This window comes from Myotis yumanensis, unplaced genomic scaffold (assembly GCF_028538775.1).
Source record: "Myotis yumanensis isolate MYYU_CA2020_CCGP unplaced genomic scaffold, mMyoYum1.0.hap1 SCAF_21, whole genome shotgun sequence".
NCBI classification, from domain to species: domain Eukaryota; kingdom Metazoa; phylum Chordata; class Mammalia; order Chiroptera; family Vespertilionidae; genus Myotis; species Myotis yumanensis.
This window is the reverse complement of record NW_027223772.1, coordinates 903,560-930,133: the sequence shown is the minus strand read 5'-3', so window position 1 is coordinate 930,133 and position 26,574 is coordinate 903,560. Positions and strand designations below refer to the sequence as shown.

At 41.1% G+C, this 26,574-nt stretch overlaps 1 protein-coding gene across 9 annotated transcripts in view; it reads left to right on the top strand.

Annotated features, from left to right (window-relative positions):
• Nucleotides 1-18,831, top strand: part of ELAVL2 (ELAV like RNA binding protein 2) — a 163,650-nt gene extending 144,819 nt beyond the window's left edge. For 7 of the 9 annotated variants that reach the window (XM_070400845.1, XM_070400847.1, XM_070400849.1 and 4 more), the window contains 4 exons: nt 4,134-4,287; nt 7,177-7,402; nt 15,399-15,437; nt 16,016-18,831. In XM_070400845.1, coding sequence (XP_070256946.1) covers nt 4,134-4,287; nt 7,177-7,402; nt 15,399-15,437; nt 16,016-16,346 — 750 coding nt within the window. In that variant the 3' untranslated portion in view covers nt 16,347-18,831. The remainder of the gene's footprint in view (nt 1-4,133; nt 4,288-7,176; nt 7,403-15,398; nt 15,438-16,015) is intronic. The other 2 variants (XM_070400848.1, XM_070400846.1) reach the window with 1 other exon arrangement.
• The last annotated feature ends 7,743 nt before the right edge of the window (nt 18,832-26,574 follow it).

Here is a 26,574-nt window from a genome sequence, read left to right as displayed (position 1 = left end):
GTGTGGGTTATAGTGCTATCCTTGCTAGAGGGAGGGAAAGGGAGCGGCTTTGATCCCAGAAACAATAAAGTTTCCGAGGTGAGACACAGCATAGTGGTCTGGGAGGGGTTCAGTTGCCCTTACAGAATTTCGGGAAGTGGGCAGGGGTGGAGTGGGGTGGTGCATTACTCATTTAATTACATTCTAAAAATAAGAAAGTAATAAAACTAATTCCAAAATTCTGATAACGATATGCAGTTTCTCTAGTTAATTGCAATTGGTGGTCACTCATCCTTTTCCTGGAAAAAGTGACTTAAAAATATTAATGGAAAATGAAATAAAATAACTTTTGACTTAATTATAATTTCTAGTACCATCATGTTTTCTGCTCTGCTCACTTTCACTCTGTGAGTATTTAAGAAATAACCAAGGGGCATTTAATTTTTCTAAACTCTCAGAACAAGTGTACCAAACTAGTTACTATCGTGTGGTATTGTGGCAGAGAAACCAGACAAGTAGACAAAAACATGGGGTCAGAAGATCGGAATTGGAATCAAGAGTTGAACATGTGTGTATAACCTTAGTCATGTTATTTGGCTTGTCGATGCCTATTTCCCCAGCAATAAAATTCTAATGTGTGCCCTACCCTACCTCACAGGGTTGTTGTGAGGCACAAATAAAACACTGTATTTGAAAATGCTTTGCAAATGAAGTCTCAGAAGCCTCTAAGTGTAAGGGAAATGGGAATAGTGTTTGTTATCTCTACGAGTTTGCAAACAATTTCGTACCTCTGTCTTGCCTGTGGCGATTGGAACCAGTTCATTGACAAAGTTACTAAAAAATACTGTTTTGAGATTTGTTATTCTTGGAGCCTTTACAATATGGCTGTGTGCTAAAAGTGTACCCAGGATTTGTGTTAATCAGGTATGATAAGACCTGTGGAGGCAGAAATGTTTGTTATAAAGGAGGAAGTTTATACTCAAAAATGTCTAGAAACAGACACAGCATGCCATGTAGGGCCATGTGGGGAGGCACCAGGGGCAGTCAGGTGTCAGAGGGGAGAGGGCAGAGCCTCCCCGAGCCTTCATTGGGGTTCTAATGGAAGGAAAGCGTGAGGGAGGGTAGAGTTAGGTGAGTGAAGTCAGCATTAGGTAGTTGGAAGAATTTGGAGAGCTCTGGGCTACAGGGTAGTTCCTAGTTGTCTAGTACCGGGCCCTGCAGTGACTTAGGGCAGGGGAAATATTGGTTTGGTGAGTTAGATAAAGGAGATAGCAGTGTGGGCTCTGGATTGGTTGGTTTGTATATCAAAGTGGTGCTCACCAGGGGAGTCATTTACTATCTCTAGGAAGGGGCAGGCTTTTCAGGATCAAGGCCCTACATGTATCAAGAATACAGAAAATAAGACAGTATAGTCACTACAGGTTGGGAATTAAGCAATGTGAACTGAAGGAAAAATAAAAGCAGATAACATAACTGACCCAAGTATGTTTTCAAAGCTTTTATATAAGCACTAAATATAAACCCGTTTTCCTAAATATATTTTAGGATCACTTTTAAAACACTCCACCCACACTCCTCTGAAATGCACAAAGCAGTAAATGTCACTGCATGAGTAAATTTTCTGGAACACAGTAATGGGCTCAGGTTACTCCCAAGTCTAATAGTCTAGGTCCTTACCTACATTTTCAGGTGCACGTAGAGGTAAATAATATTTATAATATAGTCACCTAGGTTTTTAGGCTCTGTGCTCAGCATTTTATGTGCTTTAGAGATTATTTAATTATTCCTAATAACCACATAAAGCCAGTACAATTATGTGGTAATGGACTTAAAGAATTTGTCCATCATGCCCTAACCGGTTTGGCTCAGTGGATAGAGTGTCAGCCTGCGGACTGAAGGGCCCCAGGTTAGATTCTGATCAAGGGCATGTACCTTGATTGCGGGCACATCCCCAGTAGGGGGCGTGCAGGAGGCAGCTGATGGATGCTTCTCTCTCATTGATGTTTCCAACTCTCTATCCCTCTCCCTTCCTCTCTGTAAAAAATCAATAAAATATATTTTTAAAAAAAGAATTTGTCCATCATGAATGGAACCCAGTTTTGAGGCCAGGCACATTGCTTAAAGAGCTGTCACCTTGACCTACTGTTACACTTTTCATGCCATGTTCGAACTCATGGAGGGCCTGCCTGCCTCTACTGCCTGCTTCATCAGCCATTGCAAGTTAGCCGCCCAAACTTTGAGAAGATGCTTACTCTGTTGCCCATGGGAAGTGGCTCTTCATAAAGGGAACACTTTCACGTGATCTGGAGCAGACTGACAGCTGACTTGCTGAGAGCTCCCTGCCCCTGAAATAAAGCCCTGGAGACCATTAGATACCAGGGGAGTCCAAGCAGTGGGATTCCAGCTTACCCAGAGAATTGGAAATTGTTCTTTACTGACTGACTGCATAGGAATACATTGGCTTTATGTTTATCTCTGTTCGTCGCTGTCCCAAGACTAGAGTCCATTTCCGTTGCATTGTTGATCACTTGGAATTTTTCTTCATTTCTTATTTGTCACTTATATTATAGTTCCCCAAGTCCATTGTCCTTAAGTTCATTGTTCTTAAGGGTTTAGGCAGAAAAAAGTGTAGCCTATGAGTAGTTATTTATCTTCTCCTTTTGCCTGTAGGACAGGACAGTGCTAATATAGCCTTTGGGGCAACAGGTGTTAAGTTAATAAGCAAACTTCGAATAAACGATAAGAGTTTTAAATGTTCACACTATTAGGATAGGGATAAAATATAGCAAGACCTTTTATAAAGTAGTATTAAACCTGGCTTGCTCTTTAAACCCCCTGGGAAATTAAAAAAAAGTTACTATACAAAGAGCTATGAGCATAATTTAAACCATGGAGAAGATATTTCATATCAAAACTGTTTAAATTGAAAAGTTTTTTTTAAAATAAACAGTGAAGTAGATTAAAAGTGGATACTAATGGATGAAATGAGTAGGCAGAAGTTATCATAACAGGGTACCCCGTAAGTCAGTCCTAGAATTAGACCCATTTGCCTTTGTCATGAACCATCTGGAAGAGGGGATATATTGTGAAGTTTTTATCATTGCAGGTAGTCTAAAAGTGCTTACACTTAAAACCAAAGAGAATGTGATTAGGAATAATACATAAGACTCAGCTATCTAAAACTTGTCAGAGATAGCTTATAGGCAGAGAGCAATCAATTACAATTTGGGCAAAGTCTAGATGACTTGATGAACTGTCCCTTAAACGCTGTGGTCCAGTAAGCTACTGTGGACCTATTGGATCAATGGGGTATTACATTGGCTTTACTCAGCAAATATTTTAGCATCTACCATGTGCCAAGAGATTGAGGATACAATGATAAGAGATAAGAGAGACAGCTGTAGTTCCTCCCTACGTGAACTTGTGTAAAGAATGTTGATTATAAACAACCTGGACTTATTTTCTCTTCCATCCTAGTAGGATTTGGGGTACTATATGTCAAAGATAAGAAGCTTTTTGAAAGGGTACAGAAAATTGCAGGTAAAATCAATAAACAAATTTCAGATCTTTTGAAATCAAGATTAGAAAGACTTGTGAGCAAGAAAACAATACACAGGATGATAGGCGATACAGCTCAATCCCATATTTAAATCTCAGAATTTAGAGGTGATAAAAAGTTATTTTGGAGTAATCAAAGGGGCCTATTTAATGATAACAGGGTAAATTGTTTTAGAAATGTGGCACCATCTCCCTTGGAGATGGGAGAATTGAAAACAGGTTACAATAATATCAGATGACTTTAGAGTCCTGAAGCTTAATCATTGGATGGAGCCTAAATCCCTAGTTTAGTGGTTGGCCCCACTGTGGACAATCTGTTAAGCACAAGTAGCCCTGTGCTGTGTGCATCACTGATCTGTTTTGAAACTTACAAATCTAGGGGGAAATATTCTCTCCACCCAGGGGGGATGGCATTTCCCATTTGTTTAGAATTTCTCCAGCACTGAGTGAAACAGGCAGTGCTGGGCTTGCTTTAACTTCAGTGTTGGTTGTACGGTCCTTACGGACAAACCACTCACTAACTGGAGGCCGCCTTTGTAGTTCGCAGGGAGGTACTTGAGTTTGCATGTATGTCTGATGTTGTTCCCCCTTTCCAGGTTTCCTATGCTCGCCCGAGTTCAGCTTCTATCAGAGATGCAAATTTGTACGTCAGTGGACTTCCGAAGACGATGACTCAGAAGGAGTTGGAACAGCTTTTTTCACAATACGGACGCATTATTACTTCTCGCATCCTAGTTGACCAGGTCACTGGTAAGTAGGCAGCTGCCCCGGGGAATCTTCCACACTTTCTGCCTGGCGGATTGTGAAATGTGCCGCCTTCCCATACAGCAGTCTTGCCTCTGGAACACATCAAAGGTATATGTGGGCCAGAAAATGCAATTTTCTGCTGGAATTGTTCATAAATATGCATGGATAAAAATAGGGAGTGGAGTGGAGTGAGTGAGCTTGAGTCATTGCCGCCCTGAAGGTGCAGGTTTGAAGCCTGTTTCATGGCTTGTAATAAATTTACCGATGCTGTAATCTTCATTTCCAAGCTGCTGCGGGAGAGAGGCCCCCATCCTCCTTACAAAGTACTAATAAGCAATTTTATTTTTGTGAAACGCGTAGTTCAGTGCAGCAACATGCAGCCAGTTCTCCACGGGCAGGTTACGCTGCAGCAACGCTGGCAGTTGCTGTTCAGGCTGATTTCCAGGCCCGTGCTGTGTTGTGTCGGCACGTGTAAGAGTTTGAAATTTTGAATGTTAAGCATTTATTTTATGCCTGATGTTAACTTTTAACCAGACTGAAATGAGAAGACCGGTATGTTTATTAAAATTTTTGTATGCCAGGGAGCTCTTCTGGAAATCTTTTAGTTAAAACCCAGCAATATAGATTTGATTATGGATTTTAAAAATAAAGTACAGGTATATTTTCCTATTACAGGTGCAGTACTTATTCTATTTAAAACATATTGAAAATAGAGAAATATGGCAAGAGGGGAAAATCACCTGTAGTGCCATAGACTCAAGCACTCACATTAAGATTTTGTGGGTTTTTAAAATGAAAATAGTAGGCTTTCCTCTTTTCTTTCTTTGTGTTTCTTCTTTCTCTCTCGCCTCTTTCATTCTCCCTCTTCTTTTTCTCTCTCCTTTTCCTTCTCTCTGTCTCCCTTTCTTATAATGACAATACCACAAGAGATGCATTGTGTACCAGAGTATCATATTTTGTTTTTTAAAAGAGGCGGATTAACCACAGAATTAAATCAGGCCAAGTGTTTAATTCTTCAAAGGAAGACCAATTAGTTGATCTGAATTTGATCAGAAGCCACCCATGTTATACTCCCCTGTGCTGTTAATTAGACTCACAGGAGGCTAAGCACCACACGTAAGATGAGCTATGTGTGTAGAGCAGCCGCTCCCATCGCATACATGCTTGGGAGGATGACCCATAGGTTTTGCAGTGAATTGTGAGGAAGTGTCACCTGTGTTACAGAAGGGCCTTGTCTGAACTGCAAGTCTGTCCAGAGTACTTAGGCTGACAGGTGGACCTACCCTGCCACCTGGTTTCGGCAGCACCCTCAGCACCCGCATCCTCCTGGGACATTGTTAGAAACACAACGTCCTGGCCGCCCCACCCAAAACCTAATGAATGAAACTGTGAGGGTGGGCTTGGTGCCTGCTCAGCTGTGAGGACTCCTGGGTTAGATGACAGGCTGTGTAGAGGCCATTTCAATGCTAATCTGATGCTTTCTTCATGGAATAGTTAAGCCCCAGGGGTTACTAATTCCTAATAGGAGCAAGTAGGTAACTAAAAGAATATATTCCCTGTCATTTCACCATTTCATCTTTATACGTATGGCTTTCAGGGCAAAAATTATTCATTTTACCTGACATGAAAAACCCTGCAGTTTTGTTACTCACCCATCAGGTGGTAATAATGTGCAACAGATATACCTAAAATAGGGAAGGTAAAGTGACAGGGGCTGTCTGAGGTAAGCATATTGGGAACAAAACAAAACAAAACACCTTACCTACCTTAGAATGAAATTCTAAACCATTGACCTTGCACAGTATTAATTGTAAAGCAAGGAGACCTGCGTGCGTTTTCAAAGTTTCCCTAAATCAGGATGGTGTAGTCCGTTTTCTCAGCCCATCTTTCTCAGGAACCTCTCATTCTCTTCTTCGATGACATTCTCTGAATCATCTAGACGTTTCTAGCTACTAGTTCCAAGCTGGTACTGCTGGTACCCGTTTGCTCGCCAAGAAAGTGTTTCTTTCCCTGCAACTGCTCATCTCAGGATGGCCAGCCACGGCCACCCCCACTGGCCTGTTTAGCTAATTAAATGGAATGAGTTGGGCTTCCCTCTCCCATTTCTCAGAAGCTGGGCAGGTATTAGGTCATCCCTCCGCTTTCCCATTCTCATCTCTCCACGTGGGAACAGCGGGAGGCAGGGAACGGCGTTCTGTGCTCGGGAGTAATGTTGCTAAAGCCAGGCGCTTTGAGGCTTCCCTTCTGTTTTATTTATTTTTAAAACCCCTTTCACCTCTTAATATAAAGTACAGCTCCGCTAAAGCAGCGGAGAAGCCTCAGGGAACCCGGAAAACCTCTTCAGACACTTTCCTTAAAGGACCGGTATCCTTGTATTATATTATTAAGTTGAATTACATTTAAAAATTTAGCCGAAGTAAATCTTTGTACCACTGTGCATGTATTTTTAGCATAGCTTTTAAGCATTTTTAGCAAATGCCTGGCTCTGTTCTCCTTGTTACAAGAAATGGAGCTACTGTGCCCGTCATTACTGTTTGTCCAGCAGCATAATTGGGAAAATGAAACTCAGGCATGCAGCTGACATTATTAAAGAGAGTGTATTGGAGGGAGAGAAAATGTGGACGTACAGTGTGTTCCCTCTTCTTGTTAGCTCATTGGGAGGTCTGTGATAATGGGTATTCAAATTGTATAGGTGGCTTCATGCATTAAGAAATACAAATTTGTGATTCTAGACTCAGTTACTACTAAGTTACGGTAAACGTCTCCTCCTCTGATTTTTGTGGCAGATGTAACATGGGGGTGAAAACACATTCTTGAGAAGGAAAAATTAATGTATCCTTTTCTTCTTTTCCTCCTCTCTCTTTCCCAAATCCTTACCCAAATCTACCGTAGGCATATCAAGGGGTGTAGGGTTTATTCGATTTGACAAGCGGATTGAGGCAGAAGAAGCTATCAAAGGCCTAAACGGCCAGAAACCTCCTGGTGCCACAGAGCCGATCACTGTAAAGTTTGCTAATAATCCAAGCCAAAAAACCAATCAGGCCATCCTTTCCCAGCTGTACCAGTCTCCAAACAGAAGGTACCCGGGACCATTAGCTCAGCAGGCACAGCGTTTTAGGTAAGTCTGGTCTGGTTCTTATGCCAGGCTACTCAACTCCGAACGCGCAGCTTCACTATCCTATACTTGTATTAACAGGATCTCTGGTTTGCTATTATTGTTACTGCTGCTTTCCTCCTTTTCCCATAGGGCACAGAGAAAACCTACTTGGGGAATATTGTCTTTTGCTAGCATTGCAGGCGGGGACAAAAGGACAGTAACCTACAGCAGTGAACCTCAGCGGGTCAGGGGACAGGAGGGTGGATGGTGTCCCCATCAGGGGACACTTGGCAGGGTTGGCGAAACTTGAGTGGAGGGTGCTGCTGGCATCTGGTGGGTAGAGGCCGGGGATGCAGCTGAACATCTCGTAATGGACACACAGCCCCCAACACCACAGGTTACCCCAGCCGCCAACATCAGCAATGCCAACGTTGAGGAACCCTGACCTGCACAATACTGGGTTCTTCTTAACTGTTTCCAGTGCTTTTGATGTCCCCTTTTTTGTTTTTTTTTTTCCCCTTGATAACATATATATTTTTTCCCTGTTTCTGTTTTTAGGTCAAGATATTTCAGTTACTTTGGTTTATAATAGTTGCACCACTAAGGATATATAACCTACTTGACTACATTAAGTTTCTACAAATGGGTCCCTCTCCCCTCTTTAAATTTGTATCGGTGCTGGCAAACCTTCACTGTAAAGGCCCAGACAGTAAATATTTTAGACTACGTGGGTCATGGTCTCTGTTGCATATATGTCTTTAAAAAAACAACAAAACACAACTCTTTAAAAATGTAAAAACTGTATTTGCCTCCTGGACTCCCCTGAAACATACGCTGTCTGGACTTGGCCTGTGGGTGGTAGTTTGCAGACCCCTGTATAAGTCCATCGAATGCTCATGCATCTTTAGCAGAGAAGATAGTCTGTCTTATAGATAAGTATAAATAGTGCAATTTTTGAAGTTCTGTTCTAATCCTGAGGTAACAACCAAACCACGAGTCATTTAGAAAACCTCCCTAACTTGCATGTGCGAAGAACAGTAACTTTAAGATGTTAAACAGAACTCACAAGGCACAATCACTCGGTTTTTATTTTCCAGAACAGTTTTTAATATCCTTTGTGACCATATGGTGTACTGCAGCCACAATGCCATCTAACCCCCTGCTAATTTTATTTATTTTTCAATCACAAGTGTATATCAATTCCTTGCTGGGGCAGAATAGTTATCAAAGGTATTGTCACAAACGTAACTTAATAAGGAGTTACGTGATTTTAAGCTTAAATCACATGCATTTTTTCATTGAGGTATTTAAAGTGCTGAAAAGAAAGTGGGGGGAAAAATCAGTCAGATATCTCCCTTTAAAAAATAACAGTTATGTCACCTGAGATCTGAGAAAGAAATTGCTATAAACACTGTGTTCATTTCCTACTGAGGGTGGCTTTGCTGTGGGAGGGTGGCTAATGGGTACCAGTGGATTGAGCCCTGTGTTCACTTTGGGCTTTAACTTTGTGAGGTTAAAAAAAAAAAAGTGTCATAGAAAGGAAACACTGCCCCCTCTGGCTGAGGTGGGTGGTATGGAGATGGGCTGGAGGGAGGCAGCATGGGGCTGCTTGATGCTGCCCTTGGGGAGAAAGAGATCCTACAAAGCCTTCCGTTCTTGCTTTTTTTAGCTGTGCCTGTAGGATTCCTCTGTGGCATCTTAAGTGAAGAATAGCTTTCTGTAAATTTAGCACAGACGAGCTTGCAGGAATTCTGGAGGTGTTTCCTAGGCAGGCCAGCTAGTGAACGTCAGAGCTCCTTGGGGCTTAGGCAGGGAGAGGCAGGTTCTTTGGAACTTGTTGATTTTAACGCTGTGAAAGTGTAAAAGGTTTGACGTTAGTAGGAAGCTGTATTCGTTTGAATTGTTATTTTTGGTGTTTCCAATTTAAGCTCTGGTTTTTGTTTTATGGTCATTACTTGGTAAAACTGAGTTTTTAGAATCAAGATTGAATCCTGAGGAAGATTGGGCAAAAGGACTGAAGTGACAGGATCTTCAGGAGTCTTTCTGATTATTGAAATGGCAAGGCATGTTGGTGACTCAAAGATGAGGCTGTTGATAACCACTGTATCTGCTCTCACCTTGATCAAGTCCCTCTGCCTGCAAGCTCTCTGCTTTGTATTTGCAGTTGGGTAAAGTGTTACAGGATGTTCCCACGGTCAAATGTAATACCTTTTAAAATACCTTGTGCCTATTATGTGCTTTTATCTTTTAGCTCCATATGTTATTAACTTGGAAATCTCTTTCTTTCCTTAACTCCTATAAACATTTGTTTCAGGGGTGAGTGGGTGAGGGAATGAGTTGTCTGTTGTAAGGGAAATTTGGTTTCAGAAAATAGGGCAGAATCTTACTGTCATTTCATATTCCTAACTCTTGTCTCCATCACTCCACTTCCCATTCCTTCCCACATCTCTGTCCAGATGGTAAGTTCTGAACTCATCTTTGAGCTCAACGAAGGTGTGTGTCTAGATTGAGTGTTAGGAGAACTGAGAGCCTTTATTCCTAGAGTTCAGGTTTAACCTGATGTGTGTTTGGTTGCTTTGTTGTTGTTGTTAATTATCACCTGAGGATATTTTTTTCCATTGATTCCTGGTCAGGACACATATTTGGGTTGCCGGTTTGATCCCCAGTAGAGGGCGTGCAGGAGGCAGACGATTGATGAAGTTTTGCTGTCATCAGTGTTTTTCTCTATTCCTTTCCCTTCCTCTCTCTCTCAAAAAATAATTATATATATATATATATATATATATATATATATATATATATTTTTTTTTTTTTTAAAGTGGGCTTGGGAAGTTTATGACTCACTCAACCCACATGAATCATTAGAAAGAGAACTAACATGAGCACTGCTGATCTAAATTGCTTATTTAATTGACTACAGTTTTCAAAATAAAACCATTCTTACTTATTTGGATGGATAGTGTAATTTAAGCCCCTTAAGTATATTCTTGGGACATGGTATCTGAATTAAACTTTCAGCCAGATTTTTTTCATCTCTCTCCATGTGGAGCAGCTTTAATTTTATTGAGTGTGATCTAGTCTAATGGCCTGTGTGCCGGCTCCGATAAGCCTTTATGCATTTTTCAGGGAGCCTTTCAAATCAGCCCTTGAGTTGCATTTAAGGCACTTGCTGGTTGCATTATCAGAATTTCCTTTTGGGAGAAACTGGTTTTAGTTCTCCTGAGTGATTATTTTCTCTCTTAGAGAACAGATGATACCCCCTAATTGGATAAGGGGGTAAGTTGGTAATCTTGTGGTTTGACATCAAAGCAGATCTCGGTCAGTGCTTTGGAGCACTTTTGAGAACCGATATTTTTAGGGTCCAGAGCTTTATTTTTTTATCCATTGGAAGCAATCTCGCTTTATATTCTTACTTGAGTCAACTTCAAATTTTCTCTTTTACTTGCATGTGGGTCATAGTGTGCCCTAGGTTTACTCCCATAGTGTGGTAGCTAAATTTATTGGAAGCTAGGCAGGTACCTTCATTTCATTCTTTACTTATCAACACCTAGCTTGGAAATGGGAATGCTCTCCCTAATATTTGGTTCTATTCGAAGTATAACCTAGTTATAGGCTGAGTTGTATTCTTATTAATAGAAAAGTGTTTGTACTTGTGTCCACAGTATATATTTTTCCATAAACTGTAGGCACCTGGGCTTGTGCCATTGCATTCATTCACTCAGAAACCCTGATCAGACATAGAAGATTAAGATAGGCCGAAGATGAAATAAACATATCAAGTGTCTTGCTAATTATGCCGACTGGCTTTCTATTTCATTTACCAATATCTTAATGGATAATATATACCTTTTTAAAGCAAGAATCACAAAATTATCTTCATAATTTCAAACTTCTGGTCTGACTTCAGGTGCGACATGGATTGTCTTGTGTCTGACCTCCCGACGCAGTTGGTACGCGGAGTAGAAGACATAACCAGCCCTCCCTTTCCTTCCTTATGACGTGGGTGTCCCTTACTGTTGTCACCCTCACTCTGATCATGATGATGATGGTGGTTTTCGCAGGAATCTTTTTGAAGCTACCTATTCTTTGAGGATTATTTTCGTTAAAGCTAGGTTTACATATCTAACCCTCCAAATCCACTTCATGAGTTATTTGTAAAGTGAACTGTATCCAGTCTGAAGGGCAGGTGAGAGAGAGTGGCCCTGTCCCTCTGAGGACAGCTCCGTCCTCAGGAAAATACGTGATGCACGGGCAATAGGTGAGGGTACTGGGTGCAGTGCACTGATTAAATGTGAGTGAAGGATACATTTTTTAAAGTTTAAAAATACATACTTGATAGATGCTTGAGTATTAACTTGCCACACTGCACTATATCATCCCACATACCCCCTGGATCATTCTGGAGGCTACTTACTAACTTGGTCTCCCCTAAACATGGGCTTCCATTTTTTTTTTTAAATATATTTTATTGATTTTTTACAGAGAGGAAGGGAGAGAGATAGAGAGTTAGAAACATCGATGAGAGAGAAACATTGATCAGCTGCCCCCTGCACATCTCCTACTGGGGATGTGCCCGCAACCCAGGTACATGCCCTTGACCGGAATCGAACCTGGGACCTTTCAGTCCGCAGGCCGACGCTCTATCCACTGAGCCAAACTGGTTTCGGCGGCTTCCATTTTTAAATGACCTCCCGGAGAAGATGTGTAATCTGGAGAGTGAGGGGGAGGGGTGTCCTTGTGTCTTAGCTAACTGTAAACAAGGCCATTATAAGAGAACATGATGTGGCCTGTGCCATGATCACTTACAACTGTCTAGTTTATAGTTTGCCGGCTGCTGCAGGACTTGGGGGTGTGTGGTACCCATGTGGAACCGCCCCCCTGCCTTCTCCCAGCTCTCATGAGAAACATGGGTGTTTGTTATTGAGAGAGAAGAGAGACCTGCTAGGCCCACCTGCTCCCAGGTAGGAGTTCTCGGCATCACCTAGGTCAGTGATGGCGAACCAATGACACGCGTGACAGAGGTCACACGCGAACTCATTTTTTTGGTTGATTTTTCTTTGTTAAATGGCATTTAAGTATATAAAATAAATATCAAAACTATAAATCTTTGTTTTACTATGGTTGCAAATATAAAAAAATTTCTATATGTGACACGGCACCAGAGTTGAGTTAGGGTTTTTCAAAATGCTGACACGCCGAGCTCAAAAGGTTCGCCATCACTGACCTAGGTCCTGTTTCTTAAGTCCAGTGCTCCTCCCTGCACACCTTGTTGATGTGGGAGAGGGGAGGGGAGAAGGAGAGGGAGAGGCAGATAAATTGGTTTAAGTTCCAAGGAACTAAATTTCTCCTAAAATGGGCACTGAGTAAAGAAATCAGTGAGAGCCCTAGCCAGTTTTGCTCAGTGGGTAGAGCATCAGCCCACAGATTGAAGGGTCCCGGGTTTGACTCCAGTCAAGGGCAGTGTACCTGGATTGCAGGTCCATCCCCAGCCCTGGTCAGGGCGTGTGTTGGAGGCAACCAATTGATGGGTCTCTCTCACATCCATGTTTCTCTCTCTTTGTCTCTCTCCCTTCATTCCACTCTCTAAAAATCAATGGAAAAATATCCTCGAGTGAGGATAAAAAAAAGACAAAAAAGAAAGAAATCAGCGAGGGTCCTGGTATCACAAAGGATTTCACAGGTTGGACAAATGTGAGACCCACTGAGGGGGTCCTCAGAGATCCTAGTCTAAAAGCCCTATTCCTCCCTCCTCCCTGGAGATTCCTGGGGTGGAGATTGGGGAATGAATTCTCTCTCCCTTAACGCATTGTCATTCACTTGGGTTTCCACCCTGTCTTAAAAATAGTGAGAGCTTGCTCAGGAGTCTGCCTCTGTACTTTGGTTGGTGTCTAAGCTGCTGCTGGCAGAGTGTAACAGTTCCTGCCTGGGCCCAGTCAGTGGGCACAGATGATGTAGCTAGTTTGAGTGAATTAATACCCTCTGCCTCTGGACCTTCCACACTTGGGAAGGAGGCCTCAGTATCTCAGTATGCTATTCTGTTCTACAGGTATCACACGCCAGCTGCATGCTGTATTGATCATTCCAGCAATTTTATGAAATTACCTGTATTTTGTTACTTTATGTTTGGTGATGGGATTTGTGCGCATCTTTATTTCTGGTATTTGTGGCCTTTATTTTGGAGTATAAAGACATGGCATCTTTTTTTTAAAAATATATTTGATTGATTTTTTACAGAGAGGAAGGGAGAGGGATAGAGAGTTGGAAACATCGATGAGAGAGAAACATCATCAGCTGCCTCCTGCACACCTCTTACTGGGGATGTGCCCACAACCAAGGTACATGCCCTTGACCAGAATCGAACCTGGGACCCTCCGGTCCGCAGGCCGACGCTCTATCCACTGAGCCAAACTGGTCAGGACAAGACATGGCACCTTTGACTATAGTCATCACCTCTGCAGAAACAAAGTCCTCCCGCCTGTGCAGTCTCTCCACACATGTGCTTTCTCTGTGTGTGTCACACGTGCTTCCCAGCCAGCTCTCCTGATGGCTTTTATTCTGGATTAAGCAGTTAAGGATAATGTTGGTAACCTCATCGTTTCTATTCAGTTAAACCTGCAGGATCCAGGTCCGTGCTCCCCATCAGTGGCACAGTGAGGATGAACTGTCCCTGGTCCTGAGAGGGTGGTGGGACAAGACACACACACACACACACACACACACACATCCTTTGTCTCTCTGATTTGTTCTGTCTCCTTATACTTTGCATTACAGCAGTCCATTTCTTTATTTGCATTTTAAAGCACACAAATGCCCAGGGGTGATAGGGAAGAGGAATGTGTGAGATTCTTTTTCTAATTCTGAAAGACCAGAAAGAGATGTGTTTTGGTTTTTTGTTTCTTTGGCTTTTATAACACTAGGAATTTTCTCAAGTGAGTTTGAGCTTCACTTGAAGCTGAAGGTTGTTAGACTATAAGGGTAAAACATTGAATTTCAAACTTGAGAGAAAAATTGTTCCCCGGACCAGGTCTTGTTTGGAGAGTGCCCAGCATAGTGGCCATTAAAGGTGGTCATATGGGCAGTGCATTAAGTTGTGCCCACCTCCCCTGAACACGTGTAATTAATTGGTATGCATTGTGGACATTGGAACTCTTTGCAGCTGCTAAATCAAGTTCTATACAACCCATTTAACTTTTGAAATAGGAAAAGGATGTGGAGAGTTTTAAATTAGAGTACCTACTCACCCCAAATACTTTATTTTTAAAACGTTTAAGAGACATTCAGGTTGATTGGTTGGTTTATACCTGTCTGCTTACACCTGGAGCAGGGTTACACTCCTTATAGCAAAATAAGCCTCAAGCTCTGGGCCTGAACTCCTCCCTGCATAGCTCCCTCTTCCTCTGGTTCTCAGCTGAGCACAAGGAGAAATGGGAGGTTTAGCGGAGGTTGTGTATAAAGAAGGTTCTTTCTACCTGTTATAACACACTTTGATTCTAAGAAATGAAAGTCCTTCAAAGTTGGGAGGTTGAAGGGAAATTTATGGACTTCCGTAACCTGCAGTTTGAATATCAGTGCCACCACTTACTAGTCCTGTGCTCCTGGACAAGTCACTTAAACTTGTATGTGCGTCTCGGCATACACAATAGAACTGTGAGAATTGAAAGTAGTGTTAAGTACATGTAGGTGCATGTGGAGCACTTAGAACCTCCTGGCAGAAGGTGAGAACCCAAGTGTTAGCTATTCCAGGGCCTCCACACTGCCTCTCTGAAGGGCGTCCTCAGGTGACCACCAGTGTTTTCTGTGTGTTGCACTGGCCCTTGTAGAGATACACTACATCCATCAGAAGAGCTAGTGTCTTACGGCAGTGGGTACCCATTCTCTGTGAAAAACCCCAATTTTTGATGTCCCATACAATTAATATACAAATATCCCCTTGGAAGATGGCAGTAACAAGCCCGGCTTTCTTGGACATCAAGGGGAACAATTAAAAACTGAAATTTGCTAAATGTGTGTTTTGCAGGTTGGACAATCTGCTCAATATGGCTTATGGAGTGAAGAGGTAATGATAGAGGTTCATGATGCTCATAATCCCTTCCCTGAGTGATTAGTTTCTTTGATTTGGGGAGTGACTCTCTTATAAGTTTGTGTTGGGTTTTCTTTTGCATGTACAAACCTAATGAAAAGCTGCCTTTTGAAGCACGGTTGACTCAAGGGACATCTTTGTATCACTGGATGCCAATGCCACCCGGTCTTTAAAAACCCATTATTTATTTTATATTGCATTTCGAAGTTATAGCATGTTTACATATGTGTTGCGCCCCTCCCCCAGCCCTGCTTAAATTCCTGAAGCCCGTTCTCAATATATATATTTTTTTGCTATTGTGGACAGTACTATTCAATACAGCACATAATGGCCATTTCATAACTTATTCATACCTCGATAGTATAGCATGTCGCTGCAAGCCACACACAGACTTTGGTTGAAACATCAAGTAGTTGTATGCATCTGTGGGGGGAGGGGAGTTACTAAAGTTCTGGGATGGGAAAGGGAAAAGAAGTCAGTCCATTGCTGTAACCAGCCTGTTTCTGTTGTGTGTGTGTATGTGTGTGTGTGTTCGTGTTTCCTATTTTGTTTAGTAGGTTTTCTCCAATGACCATTGACGGAATGACCAGTTTGGCTGGAATTAATATCCCTGGGCACCCAGGAACAGGGTGGTGTATTTTTGTGTACAACCTGGCTCCTGACGCAGATGAGAGTATCCTGTGGCAAATGTTTGGGCCTTTCGGAGCTGTCACCAACGTGAAGGTCATCCGTGACTTTAACACCAACAAATGCAAAGGTTTTGGATTTGTGACTATGACAAACTATGACGAGGCCGCCATGGCCATAGCGAGCCTCAATGGATACCGTCTGGGGGACAGAGTACTGCAGGTCTCCTTTAAGACCAACAAAACGCACAAAGCCTAATGCGCTCTTGTCCTCAGTCCATTTCTATATGAAAACTACCCAACAAAGGCAAGTTAAGAGAAACTTTCTACATTAGTAAATGTCTTTGTAAGTCAGTGTTGAGATGGGGATAAAAAACGACTACTTAGCATCCTAAGAAATATGTGAGATTTTTTATTGCTAGTATTTGAATTAAAACTTCTTAAATATCTTTTATGTTTGAATATGGACAAGAGGTACAGGGTTTTTACCTGTCACATTGCATTCTATTGCCTTCTTTGAAGAAGGTGGACCTTTTAAAGTGTTTCAGCTAAGGGATGACATTTCTTTTCTTTTTACATAACTGCCTTGAACCTGTGAGTAAACCTTGAGGCTTTGTGTTGTAATTCCTCAGTTGGTTGTGTCTTTTTTTTCCCCCCCTTTTTTTTCCTTTTTCTGATTAGCTTTGTGTTTTGTTTACATTTGAAGCATCGCTGTTACGTCTAAGAAAAGTATTTTGAAGTTTACATTTTTATTTATGAAGTTACAAACAGTATTTATTTTATAATTATGATTTGGGTTGGGGCAGGGGGGGGGCTACATTATAAACGCTTATTGTAAGAATACTGGAGAACTTTTCGTAAAGCAGTACCTTGCCAAAGAGATAAGAGCCTCTTTGATGTGGGTTTAAAAAAAGCATCTATTTTTATAAAAAAGAAAATTTGGAGAAACTTTTTACTGGTCCTGGAACAAATATTTTGACTTGAATACTTTGAGAAATCTCTTCATATGACACCTAGTGAGCTTTTAAAATTTACCAGGAAATTTGCAGTGGTTGGAAAATTTAGAAAGATTTATGATGTAGAAAAATACTTTTGAGATCTTTGTATGAAAGGAGTAGAATCGATGGGGGGAAACAAAGGCTGCTGGTTTCGTTTTTGTAATCACCAGTGGAGTGTCTGGTCATCCTGGTTATTATGTGATAGGTGGCTCACATTGATTTGTGATTTTGAAACAAATAAAAAAAAATTTACAAAAGAATATATAAGAGCAGGCAAGAAATTTAAATTACCAAGAGATGGGGGAAAAAATCTGTTCTTCCTAAAGAAATCCCTTCAGATAGAGCTCATGGTGTTTAGTGATGTACTTGCAGTATTGTTTGAAGAATTGTTTTGTCTTAAGGAAAAAAGAAGTTGCACATGATTTGTACTGCAGCAAGTCGGCAAAAGTGACCTGAGTTGGATATATTTGAAGGTATTTTGAAAGTTCTGTTCAAGGCTAACACCTGAGCTTTGTGTAATGTAAATAAGACCTTGTGTTTATGACCCTTTCAGCTAATTTGATTTTCTTTTCCCCCTTACATGCCAAGTGATGTTCAGGTTTTGAATGTTTTTGTATCCGTTTTTTTTCCTTTGTAAATGGCATTAACATTGTTACTTGAGGTCTTGCTTAATCACTTTTGTTGTCCTGAGGACTTGAATTTACAGTGCATCAGATTTGTTGCTAATTTCGTCTGTAGATAGTCTAGCTTCAGCTGTTTATGGTGATGCTACCTTTTCGTTTATAAATATGTTTGTGGTAAAAAGAAAATGAGTATAACCATAGGTTTTGAACAAATTTCCTTACATTTTTCATACAAAAAAAATCATAAATATCTGTATGCTATTGAAATTTAACTTTGTATGATGCTTAAACCACTATTTGGGGAAATAATAAAATAAGTCTTTACCATGTATGAAAGAAATTTTAACAAATACAAAATATTTTCTGATTAGCATCTAGCGTATAATAAATTTTCAAAAAAGCTGAAGGCAAAGACGCCTTCATCAGGATGCACTGAGAACTATATAGTTACGTCCTGCTTTTTGTATAAACTGAGATGCTCACATGCTTCCCCTTAGAACAGGCAATGTGCTATGCATAACATAGTTGTACATTATCTTTGCGGTTGCGTTGAGTTTTATTTTTTATTATTTAAAATTGTAGTTATAAAAATTTTCAGTATAGTACAGTACATATACTGTGAGGCGCGTGCTAAAGTGAATAAAGCGAGTTTTCATGCTGACCCACTCAATGCTATTCCGAGATCAATTGGCTTAGCACTTTCTCATATCCTTAGGTGCATTTAGATTGTCAGAGTTAACCTTCTGCGTTTAAAAAAAAAAAAAGCTAAAAAACTAAAAAACAAAATACATGTATATACTTAAAAAAAAAGAATAAGGTTTCCCTGGCGGGAAAACAGCATCTACATGCTTCTTTCCTATACTACTGTAGCAAACCGAGGCATTGATGAGAGGGCATGCAAATTGTGCTTCACTTTACAGTGTTTATCAGAGCACTTAATAAAATGTAAGGCTGGTATTTATTTGAAGTTGTACAGTATGACTTAATTCACATCTGTTGGAATAGAAAATATATTCTGTTGAGTATTTAAGAGGCTGTACATGTTTTCTTTTGTGTTTGGATTCTTTGTACTTTTTCATGTTCAGTACATCAATAAACAAAGTTGAAGGGAAAGAACAGTGTGGTGAGTAGGTCTTTATACACATTTTGGGGGCTCTGTGCTCAGTCTAATCAACTTGCTCTATCGAATTAAAAGAGGTTCCCTCCAAGCCATTAGTTGGAAGCAGAGTTGTCGAAGGTAAGAATTCCTAAAGGCATGCTAATTAAAGTAGAATGTGCAAAAACATTTTTTTTGAATGACACCTTCTGATTAGGTAGCTTTCAAATATTACTTGGTGAATAATTTTTATAGGAATACGTGCTTTCATCGGCTAGTTGTAAAGTTTGGGTAATTGGATGCTGACATCATTCTATAGCTTTGATGTAATAACCATCACTTTTTTTTTTTTTTTTTTTTTTACAAATGGGAGTGGTTCTCACACATTTCTTTGAGCAAAAGAAAAACCAGATGGCAGGAAGGTGACGTACTCTGCTTTCCCTGGCGAGATTTGGCTCACCTGTAGGACTAACTGTTGGTGGATGAAGTTTGTGTTTGTTGTCCAAGAGACTCTTCTCTAAAACCAGAAACTTGGTTTTCATTAAGTTAGGGTCTATGTGAGTAGTGCATGGGTACAGAGCACGAGCTCTGCTCATCCCATGTTTTACAAACATATTCCATTCTTGCAACATCCCTAGCATGCCCGCGGAGGGAGAAGAATATTTCTTGCTGATCTTTTATGCAAAGATTCTACTTCAATAGAACGTCAGAAAATTTAATATATAATATTGACGCTCTTTTTTCTTTTCTTTTTTTTCTTTTTTCTTTTTTTTTTTTTTAGGAAGTCTACTAAATAACTTCCTTTCATTAACTTGCATCTGTCAGGTTTTTTGGTAAAAAGCCATTCTAAAAAGTAATTGTCCTGAATTCACAACTTAGCAGTCAAGAGCGTATCTGAGAGACAAGACGATTCCTTTTCTTCCAAGGTGCAATTAATCACAGATCTCCACACTCCCTTTTTTATTATATGAATCTCTACTCTAACTTTGTGGTGTTAGAACGTCCTCCCTCACCTCTCTCCTCTGACATGCTTATCAGTATTTGACTCGCTTGCATGCCAGCAGTGCTCGTATTTGAGCAGATAGTGAAAACATCCCAAGGAAAGGTGGTTTGGGAAACTGCTCGACTTGAGAAATGTGTTTTCCTTAGAATCCTTTCTCACCTAATGCTTGGAAATAAATCACCTAGGGCCGTGGCCGGCAAACTGCGGCTCTCGAGCCACATGCGGCTCTTTAGCCCCTTGAATGTGGCTCTTCCTAAGCCTTAGGAGTACCCTAATTAAGTTAGTAACAGTGTACCTACCTATATAGTTTAAGTGTAAAAAATTTGGCTCTCAAAAGAAATTTCAATCGTCGTACTGTTGCTATTTGGCTCTGCTGACTAATGAGTTTGCCGACCTCTGACTAGGGTGTCACCCTTCAGTGTTGGAGTAGCCAGCGTAAATTTTTTAATCTTAACATCATTTGACATTATTTTAATATTATTTGAGAAAAAGTTTTAGCAATTTAACATTCCTGTGTTGTTTTTTTGTGTGTTTTTATTTTTTAGATAAACAGATTGCAAGAATCCTACCATTACTTTATAATGAGGATCAAAAAATGTAATGGAAACTTGTAACTTCCTGTTCAAAGTGTTACCCAGAAATAAGAAAATGCATGTATTTTAACAATAAGTATGTTGAAACTTTAACAGTGTTGTAGAACAACATGCGTATATCTTTCATTGTGTAGAAGATACAAAAAATGGAGGCAGCGGTTTTGATCCTTTATGCCCATGCCTCCATTTCGGAACCTCAAACAGTGAAGAAAACAGAAATATCGCTGAAATTGTGACAGAATTTATTGTTGTTTAAAGAACATTTATAGCTTCAGTTATTGCAACAAATGGTTTATATTTTTATTTTCTATTCTTTGTACTCTTTCTCTGAAAATTCGCCAAAGTTGGCTCAATGACCTTCAAATTTAAAGGATTAAAACATCTACATCATTAACACAGGAAGCCTGTATTAAGCTTTCCAGAATTCTGGTTCATAGAAATAAACCAGACTTCTTGGAAAAGGTATTTTGTGGTTGTGCAGCACAGGCTGACTGGTTATTCCTGTACTGTGCAGTGCCCTAGGTCTATGAAAATGAGCAAAATGTGGCTCTTAATCTTCTTGGAAACTGTCATCCTGGAGGGAGGACAGACAAGCCGCCAGGCCAGGCTGTACTGTCCTCATGCCAGGAGAGCCCAGGAGCAGGCGTCAGGCTAACTTGCTGTAGTTTTTAGAAATAAATCCAGTTACAACTTGCAAAACTGAGCCTGCTCTGCCCTTCTTACAGAAGCTGCTTTTCCTTATTTGGGTTGATGATTAGCTCATTTGTATATAGTCTGACATTAGTATCCTTCAGCTTAGTGAATCTGAAGATGCTCTTATATTCATTCAGTTGTCTAAACCCTTTCTGAGACAAAATAAAAGTTACATAACCTTAAGACATTACCTGGATAGTTGGGTTGATGGAGGCATTTGGATGTTCTTGCTTTCTCTAAACATATAATACTAGTGGCCCAGTGCACAAATTTGTGCACATTGAAAGGGAATTAATTAGAGGAAATATTTTAATATTGCTATTTGCACTTTTTCTATAATAGAAGTGTCAGAGATGAAAGAAAATTAGTAAAATATATATGAAAATATCGATCGCCTCGAAGAGGGAGGCCCAGGCTACCTGGCCGGGACTCCACGATCAATCGCTGTGCAGAGGGAGGCCCTGCCCACCCGCCACAGCGCCACCGGTTGGGTAGCCTGGGCCTCCCCCTTTGGGGCAATAAATCATGGAGTGCCCCATTCCCCATCGATCGCCCTGCAGAGGGTGGCCTGGACCTCCCTTTCCAGGGGTGATCATGGGGCGATGGCAGCCCCCGACCAATCGCACCGCATCAGCCTCGCTGGCCTGGCGCCAGTGTGTGTCATAGCGAGGTCTTCTGGACGGTCATCCAGACAGTCGTTCTGCTGTTCGGTTGTTCGGTCGATTTGCATATTACATTTTTATTATTATAGATATGGAGTAATAATTTGCAAAGTACTAATATGGTAAGATACCCTGAATGTTAAAAGTATGCTGACTGACTTTATTCGACTTTGAATTAAGACATGTTACAGTGTTGGGGTCTCACATTCAATATTAACATTCCTTTTAGTTTAAATAACTAACCATGTAGGTTAAGAGGTAGTAGTTGATACTAACCCCCAGAAATACTCATGGCTCCTATGTTTACAAACACCTGATAGCCACCAAGCATGGACCCCTGCTGTGTACAGTATCTTAAAAGAGCAGACATAAGTGTGTGGAAGACATACACATCTGTTCTCACTCAGCTGATCTTGTGCCCCCCTCTCTGGCCACGCCCACAATTAACCATACAAGTCAAAGTTAAGGGGCTGTGTATAAAGTGTGTGTGTCTGTGTGTGTGTGTATGTGTGTGTGTGTGTTGGTGGGGAGAGTAATTCCTTGGGAAACGGTACAGGAATGAGAGCAGTTGGACTGGGCCATTAAGAGCAGGTGGGATTGAAGAGATTGAGAGAGAGAATTCAAGAAGAGAACACTGGTCAAAGTCATGTTACCTAGGGTAAGACTTTGTCAGCTCAGGTCAACATTTAATATAGACCTGAGTTCATTAAACCTTGTATCCAGGACCAGTTAAATCTCAAGAGTAGTCATAAATTTAAGTCCATAATGAATTACAAAATATCTAAACATCTATATGTGATTTTTGAAGTGGAAACATTTATTTAGAGCATGTGGTTCAGAATATTCAAAAAGACCAACCAAAAACAAAATCTCCCAATAATACCATACTGGATCAATGTATTTCCCAGAGGATATATACCTTTCAAACGCAATGATTTGAGATGATAAAAGCCTTTTTTTTTTTTTTTTTTTTTTTTTTTTTTTTTTAGTATTTATAGTATTTCTAGTGCCATAATGCCTGGTTCAATCTTAAGTTTTGATATATACATTTTATATTTTTTCTTACCCATATCACTCAAGTATCATCACCCTTGTAGAAGGTAAGGAGAAAATTATAAAATCCAAATGCTTCTGGGATATTTCTAAGATGAGGTTTTGGCTTGATAGCTTTTTATTTTTGTTTTGGAAGTAACATAGGTTAGAAGTGTAGGAAAGAAAGCAGCCCATTTAGATAGCTCTTTAGGGAACGGGCTGGCTGCTTTGTTTTTTTCACTCCGAGGGGTAACTCTGATTGTCACTGCACTCCTTCCGGGAAGCCTCCCTGCCCAGTTTCAGAAGCAAGCAGCCCCTCGGTGCACCTCCTCGAACACAGGATGGAAGCGGCAGCCACTTCAGGGGGAACCCGCCCTCTGGATTAAAGCACACGGTTGGCAAGGTAGCTCCGTCCTTGGATTGCACTGCAGATGTGACAAAGGTGCGGCACACCATGGCACTCAGGTTGGGAAACCCTGTTTTCGGTTCTTTGTCTTTTTAAAAACGTCCCTTTTGGTCGTCCTCTGACTGACTGTATATCGAGCACCTGCTCTATGCCAGTTGCTGTGCTGTCTTTCAGGGCTGAAGATTTCATTTCTTTTTTTATTCAGGTTTTGAGTTGGAAGACACCTCGGGGTCTTGTTTAGCACCTCGTTTTGCAGAGGTGTCAGGCCCAGAGAAGTGAAGGTTCTCCAAGGTTCTTTTGCTAACGTGAGACCTGGCGCTTGACCCCAGCTCTCCCAACTCTTGGAACGCTGTCCTTTGTTGTCAGTAAAGTACTAAAGTAAATGCTGAATTAATGTACATTAACTGTGCCCTTTTGTGGGATCCGATTTCTTGAATCTGGCAGGATAGGTAAGGCATCTGGAAATTGAATAGAGGTAAGTACACATAGCATTTTATTTGACACATTTTATATAATTTACATCCTTGTGGATAATTTCAATCAATAATAATGTAGTCACTGGAGAAAATTTATTAAGTACAACAAGTACAAGTGAAAATTTATTCAGTCCTCCTCTGAAAATGATACCTATTTTCTCTGATGCTTTTAAAAAATATATATATTTTATTGATTTTTTACAGAGAGGAAGGGAGAGGGATAGAGAGTTAGAAACATCAATGAGAGAGAAACATCGATCAGCTGCCTCCTGCACACCCCCTACCAGGGATGTGCCCGCAACCAAGGTACATGCCCTTGACCGGAATCGAACCTGGGACCCCTCAGTCCGCAGGCCGACCCTCTATCCACTGAGCAAAACCGGTCAGGGCCTCTGATGCTTTTTGTTGTAAGTTTGTGGTTACATATCTAATCTTTTCTTCATAAAGATTAAACATTCGAATGTGTAGGTTTTTTTTTTCTTCCCCAAGAAGGATGTTTTCCCTCTTTTTGATTTATTTACATGAGTGTATGGGAAAGATTTTTTTAAACAGACATAAAATAATGCATTTCTAATTTTGGTTTAAGACATGGCCCAAGCAGTCTGTTATCTGGTTTTTATTGCAGGGGATTGCTGCTGAGATTTTGTCAGCGAGGCATCAAAATCGGAAACCCTGCTTGAGTTTCCATTACCCCTCCATCCTCCTGGCTTTTATAAGGCTGAAGACAGATTGAAGTCAAGAACCTAGGGGCGATGTCTTCAAATCACAGTTTGGGGAGGTACCTACATGCTTCCTGGCCGCTCTCAAGGTGGGCAGTTTGGTTTGCAAGTTTCAACTACGGAGCAGGAGCCTGGCTGGGGAGAGGAGAAGCAGGAAGCTGTGAGTCCTTGCAAACGGAGGACGCGTAGATGCCCAGAGTACTGATAAGTCAACTTCTCTCCTTCCTTCCTTTAGCAAAAGGAAATGCTCCCTTCCTGGACAGAGACGAGGAGGGGAGGATGACCAGCCCAATGGCGAGTGAGTAATTTTCCCTCTTTGCCCTGGGTCTCTGATTGCAGTGATCTCTCTGGCCGGGGCCTGGGTAAACACTGGCTCCTTAGTGCATGGGCTCAGAGAAGTCGTTGATGGTAGATGAGCACTTTAAAAGGGATTGAGGGAGCTGAGAGATGCTCAGTTAGAGTGCACCTGGATCCTGCCATGACATCACAGGCGGCCCATAAACAGCACCCTGGGAAGCAGCCAGCCTTCCTCGCCCCTTTCTTAACAATGAGACGTAGATTGGGCCTGTTCTCTATGCAGGCATCCTTATGAGTAAATGTCTATTTTTACGGTAGAGCTGCACTTTAAAAATAGCTCCAATCAATGCGACTCTTTTCCCCCATATGTTAAAAAGTTATGCATCAGTTAAAATATCTCAGATTGCTTAAATTCTCCCAGACACGAGGCACTTTCCTTTTTCCTATTTTTTTTGGAGGTGAGGGTGTGGGTAGCAGAATGGGATGAGGGGCTTACTGATAAAATGAGGACTTTCATTCCGGCTTCCTCAACCCTGTTTGTTCTCTGAGACTTCTTTACCAGTAGCAAGGCTTTTCCACCAAGATTTGAGCTATCTGACTGTTGAAAAATTTATTAATATTTGGCGGGTACAGTCTCCTTCCTGGAGGATTGTTTATTTTGGTTGCTGAGAGCAATTAGCTAGAACAGTCACAGTTGCAGCTGTTAGATACTGTACGCTCCAGCGGAGATCGCAAAAGGCCTCCTGCGCATTGAGAATCTGTATGGGGATGGTTTTTAAAGTGCTGCTTCTGGAGTCTTCTGCGTTAGCAAATTCAGTTGGGTGGTCCGGAGCCAGATCAAGTGCTCAATGGGGTCATCAGCATGCTTGCCTCCATCAGAGGTGCTCACACACCTTGCTTTGTGGAAGCCCATTTCTGTGGCCACTTTAGTGCAGAAAGAACCTGTACCAGGCCTTTCTCTCTGAATCCTCCCCATGCAAACCTGGACATGGCTCATCCCAAAACACTACCCTTTTTTCTCTCCGAAATTTGTTCTTTTTGTGTGTATGGCTCTTGACTTGTTGGGGCTTTTGTGGGCTCATCTGCATGTGTAAGTGTGAGAAGGAGACCCACAGACACAGTCTGTTCCTGCTGACTTACATGTTTAGGAGAGAGGATCTTCCTACAGTGGCTCCAGTATGATGCCTGCCACTCAAGAAAGAGTGGTGAAATCAAGGGATAGTTTCGCTGTTTTTATAGTGTCTGCACTTTTGCCTTTAGAAATAGGTTTGATAGAAAAGAATGGGTGTGCACATATTTAAAAATCATACTGCTCAGAATTCACAGTATGCTTTTTTTTACATTTTCTTATTTGGATCTCACAGTAACCTGGTGAGGCAGGGACTTGTCCTTATATTACAGAAGAGTAGATAGTCTCAGAGTCGGCAAGTAGCCAGCCACCTGCTTAACTTTTCTGTACTGTAGCCAGTTAGGTAAATAAGACAATACATGTTTGGTTTATTTTACTGCTGGAGTATTGAGCTGAAGCAGGCAGATGAACTTGGCTTGATTTTAAAGGCTGCTGGAGCTAGCTCTAAGGCACAAGTCCAGTTTATAGTGATTCCTCGGTAGAGTGGGATCTGGCTCACTCAGCAGAGTGAGAGTGAACTCTGTCTATATTTGAAGGAATAATTTGGGAATCTTAGAGAGTTTTGGGGATCCAAAATGTACAGTGGAAGTTGTTTCCTGCTAGCTAGCATAAGTTAATTAGAATTCATTACGTTTTGATTAGATTTAGACACTTCTATGAAGATATATTTAAAGCAGCCTTTCACATGGCAATTGGTTGACCAGATGGCAACCTGCTTGTTCAGCAAGCTTAGATCTATTACTTAGTCAAGTGGAGCAGT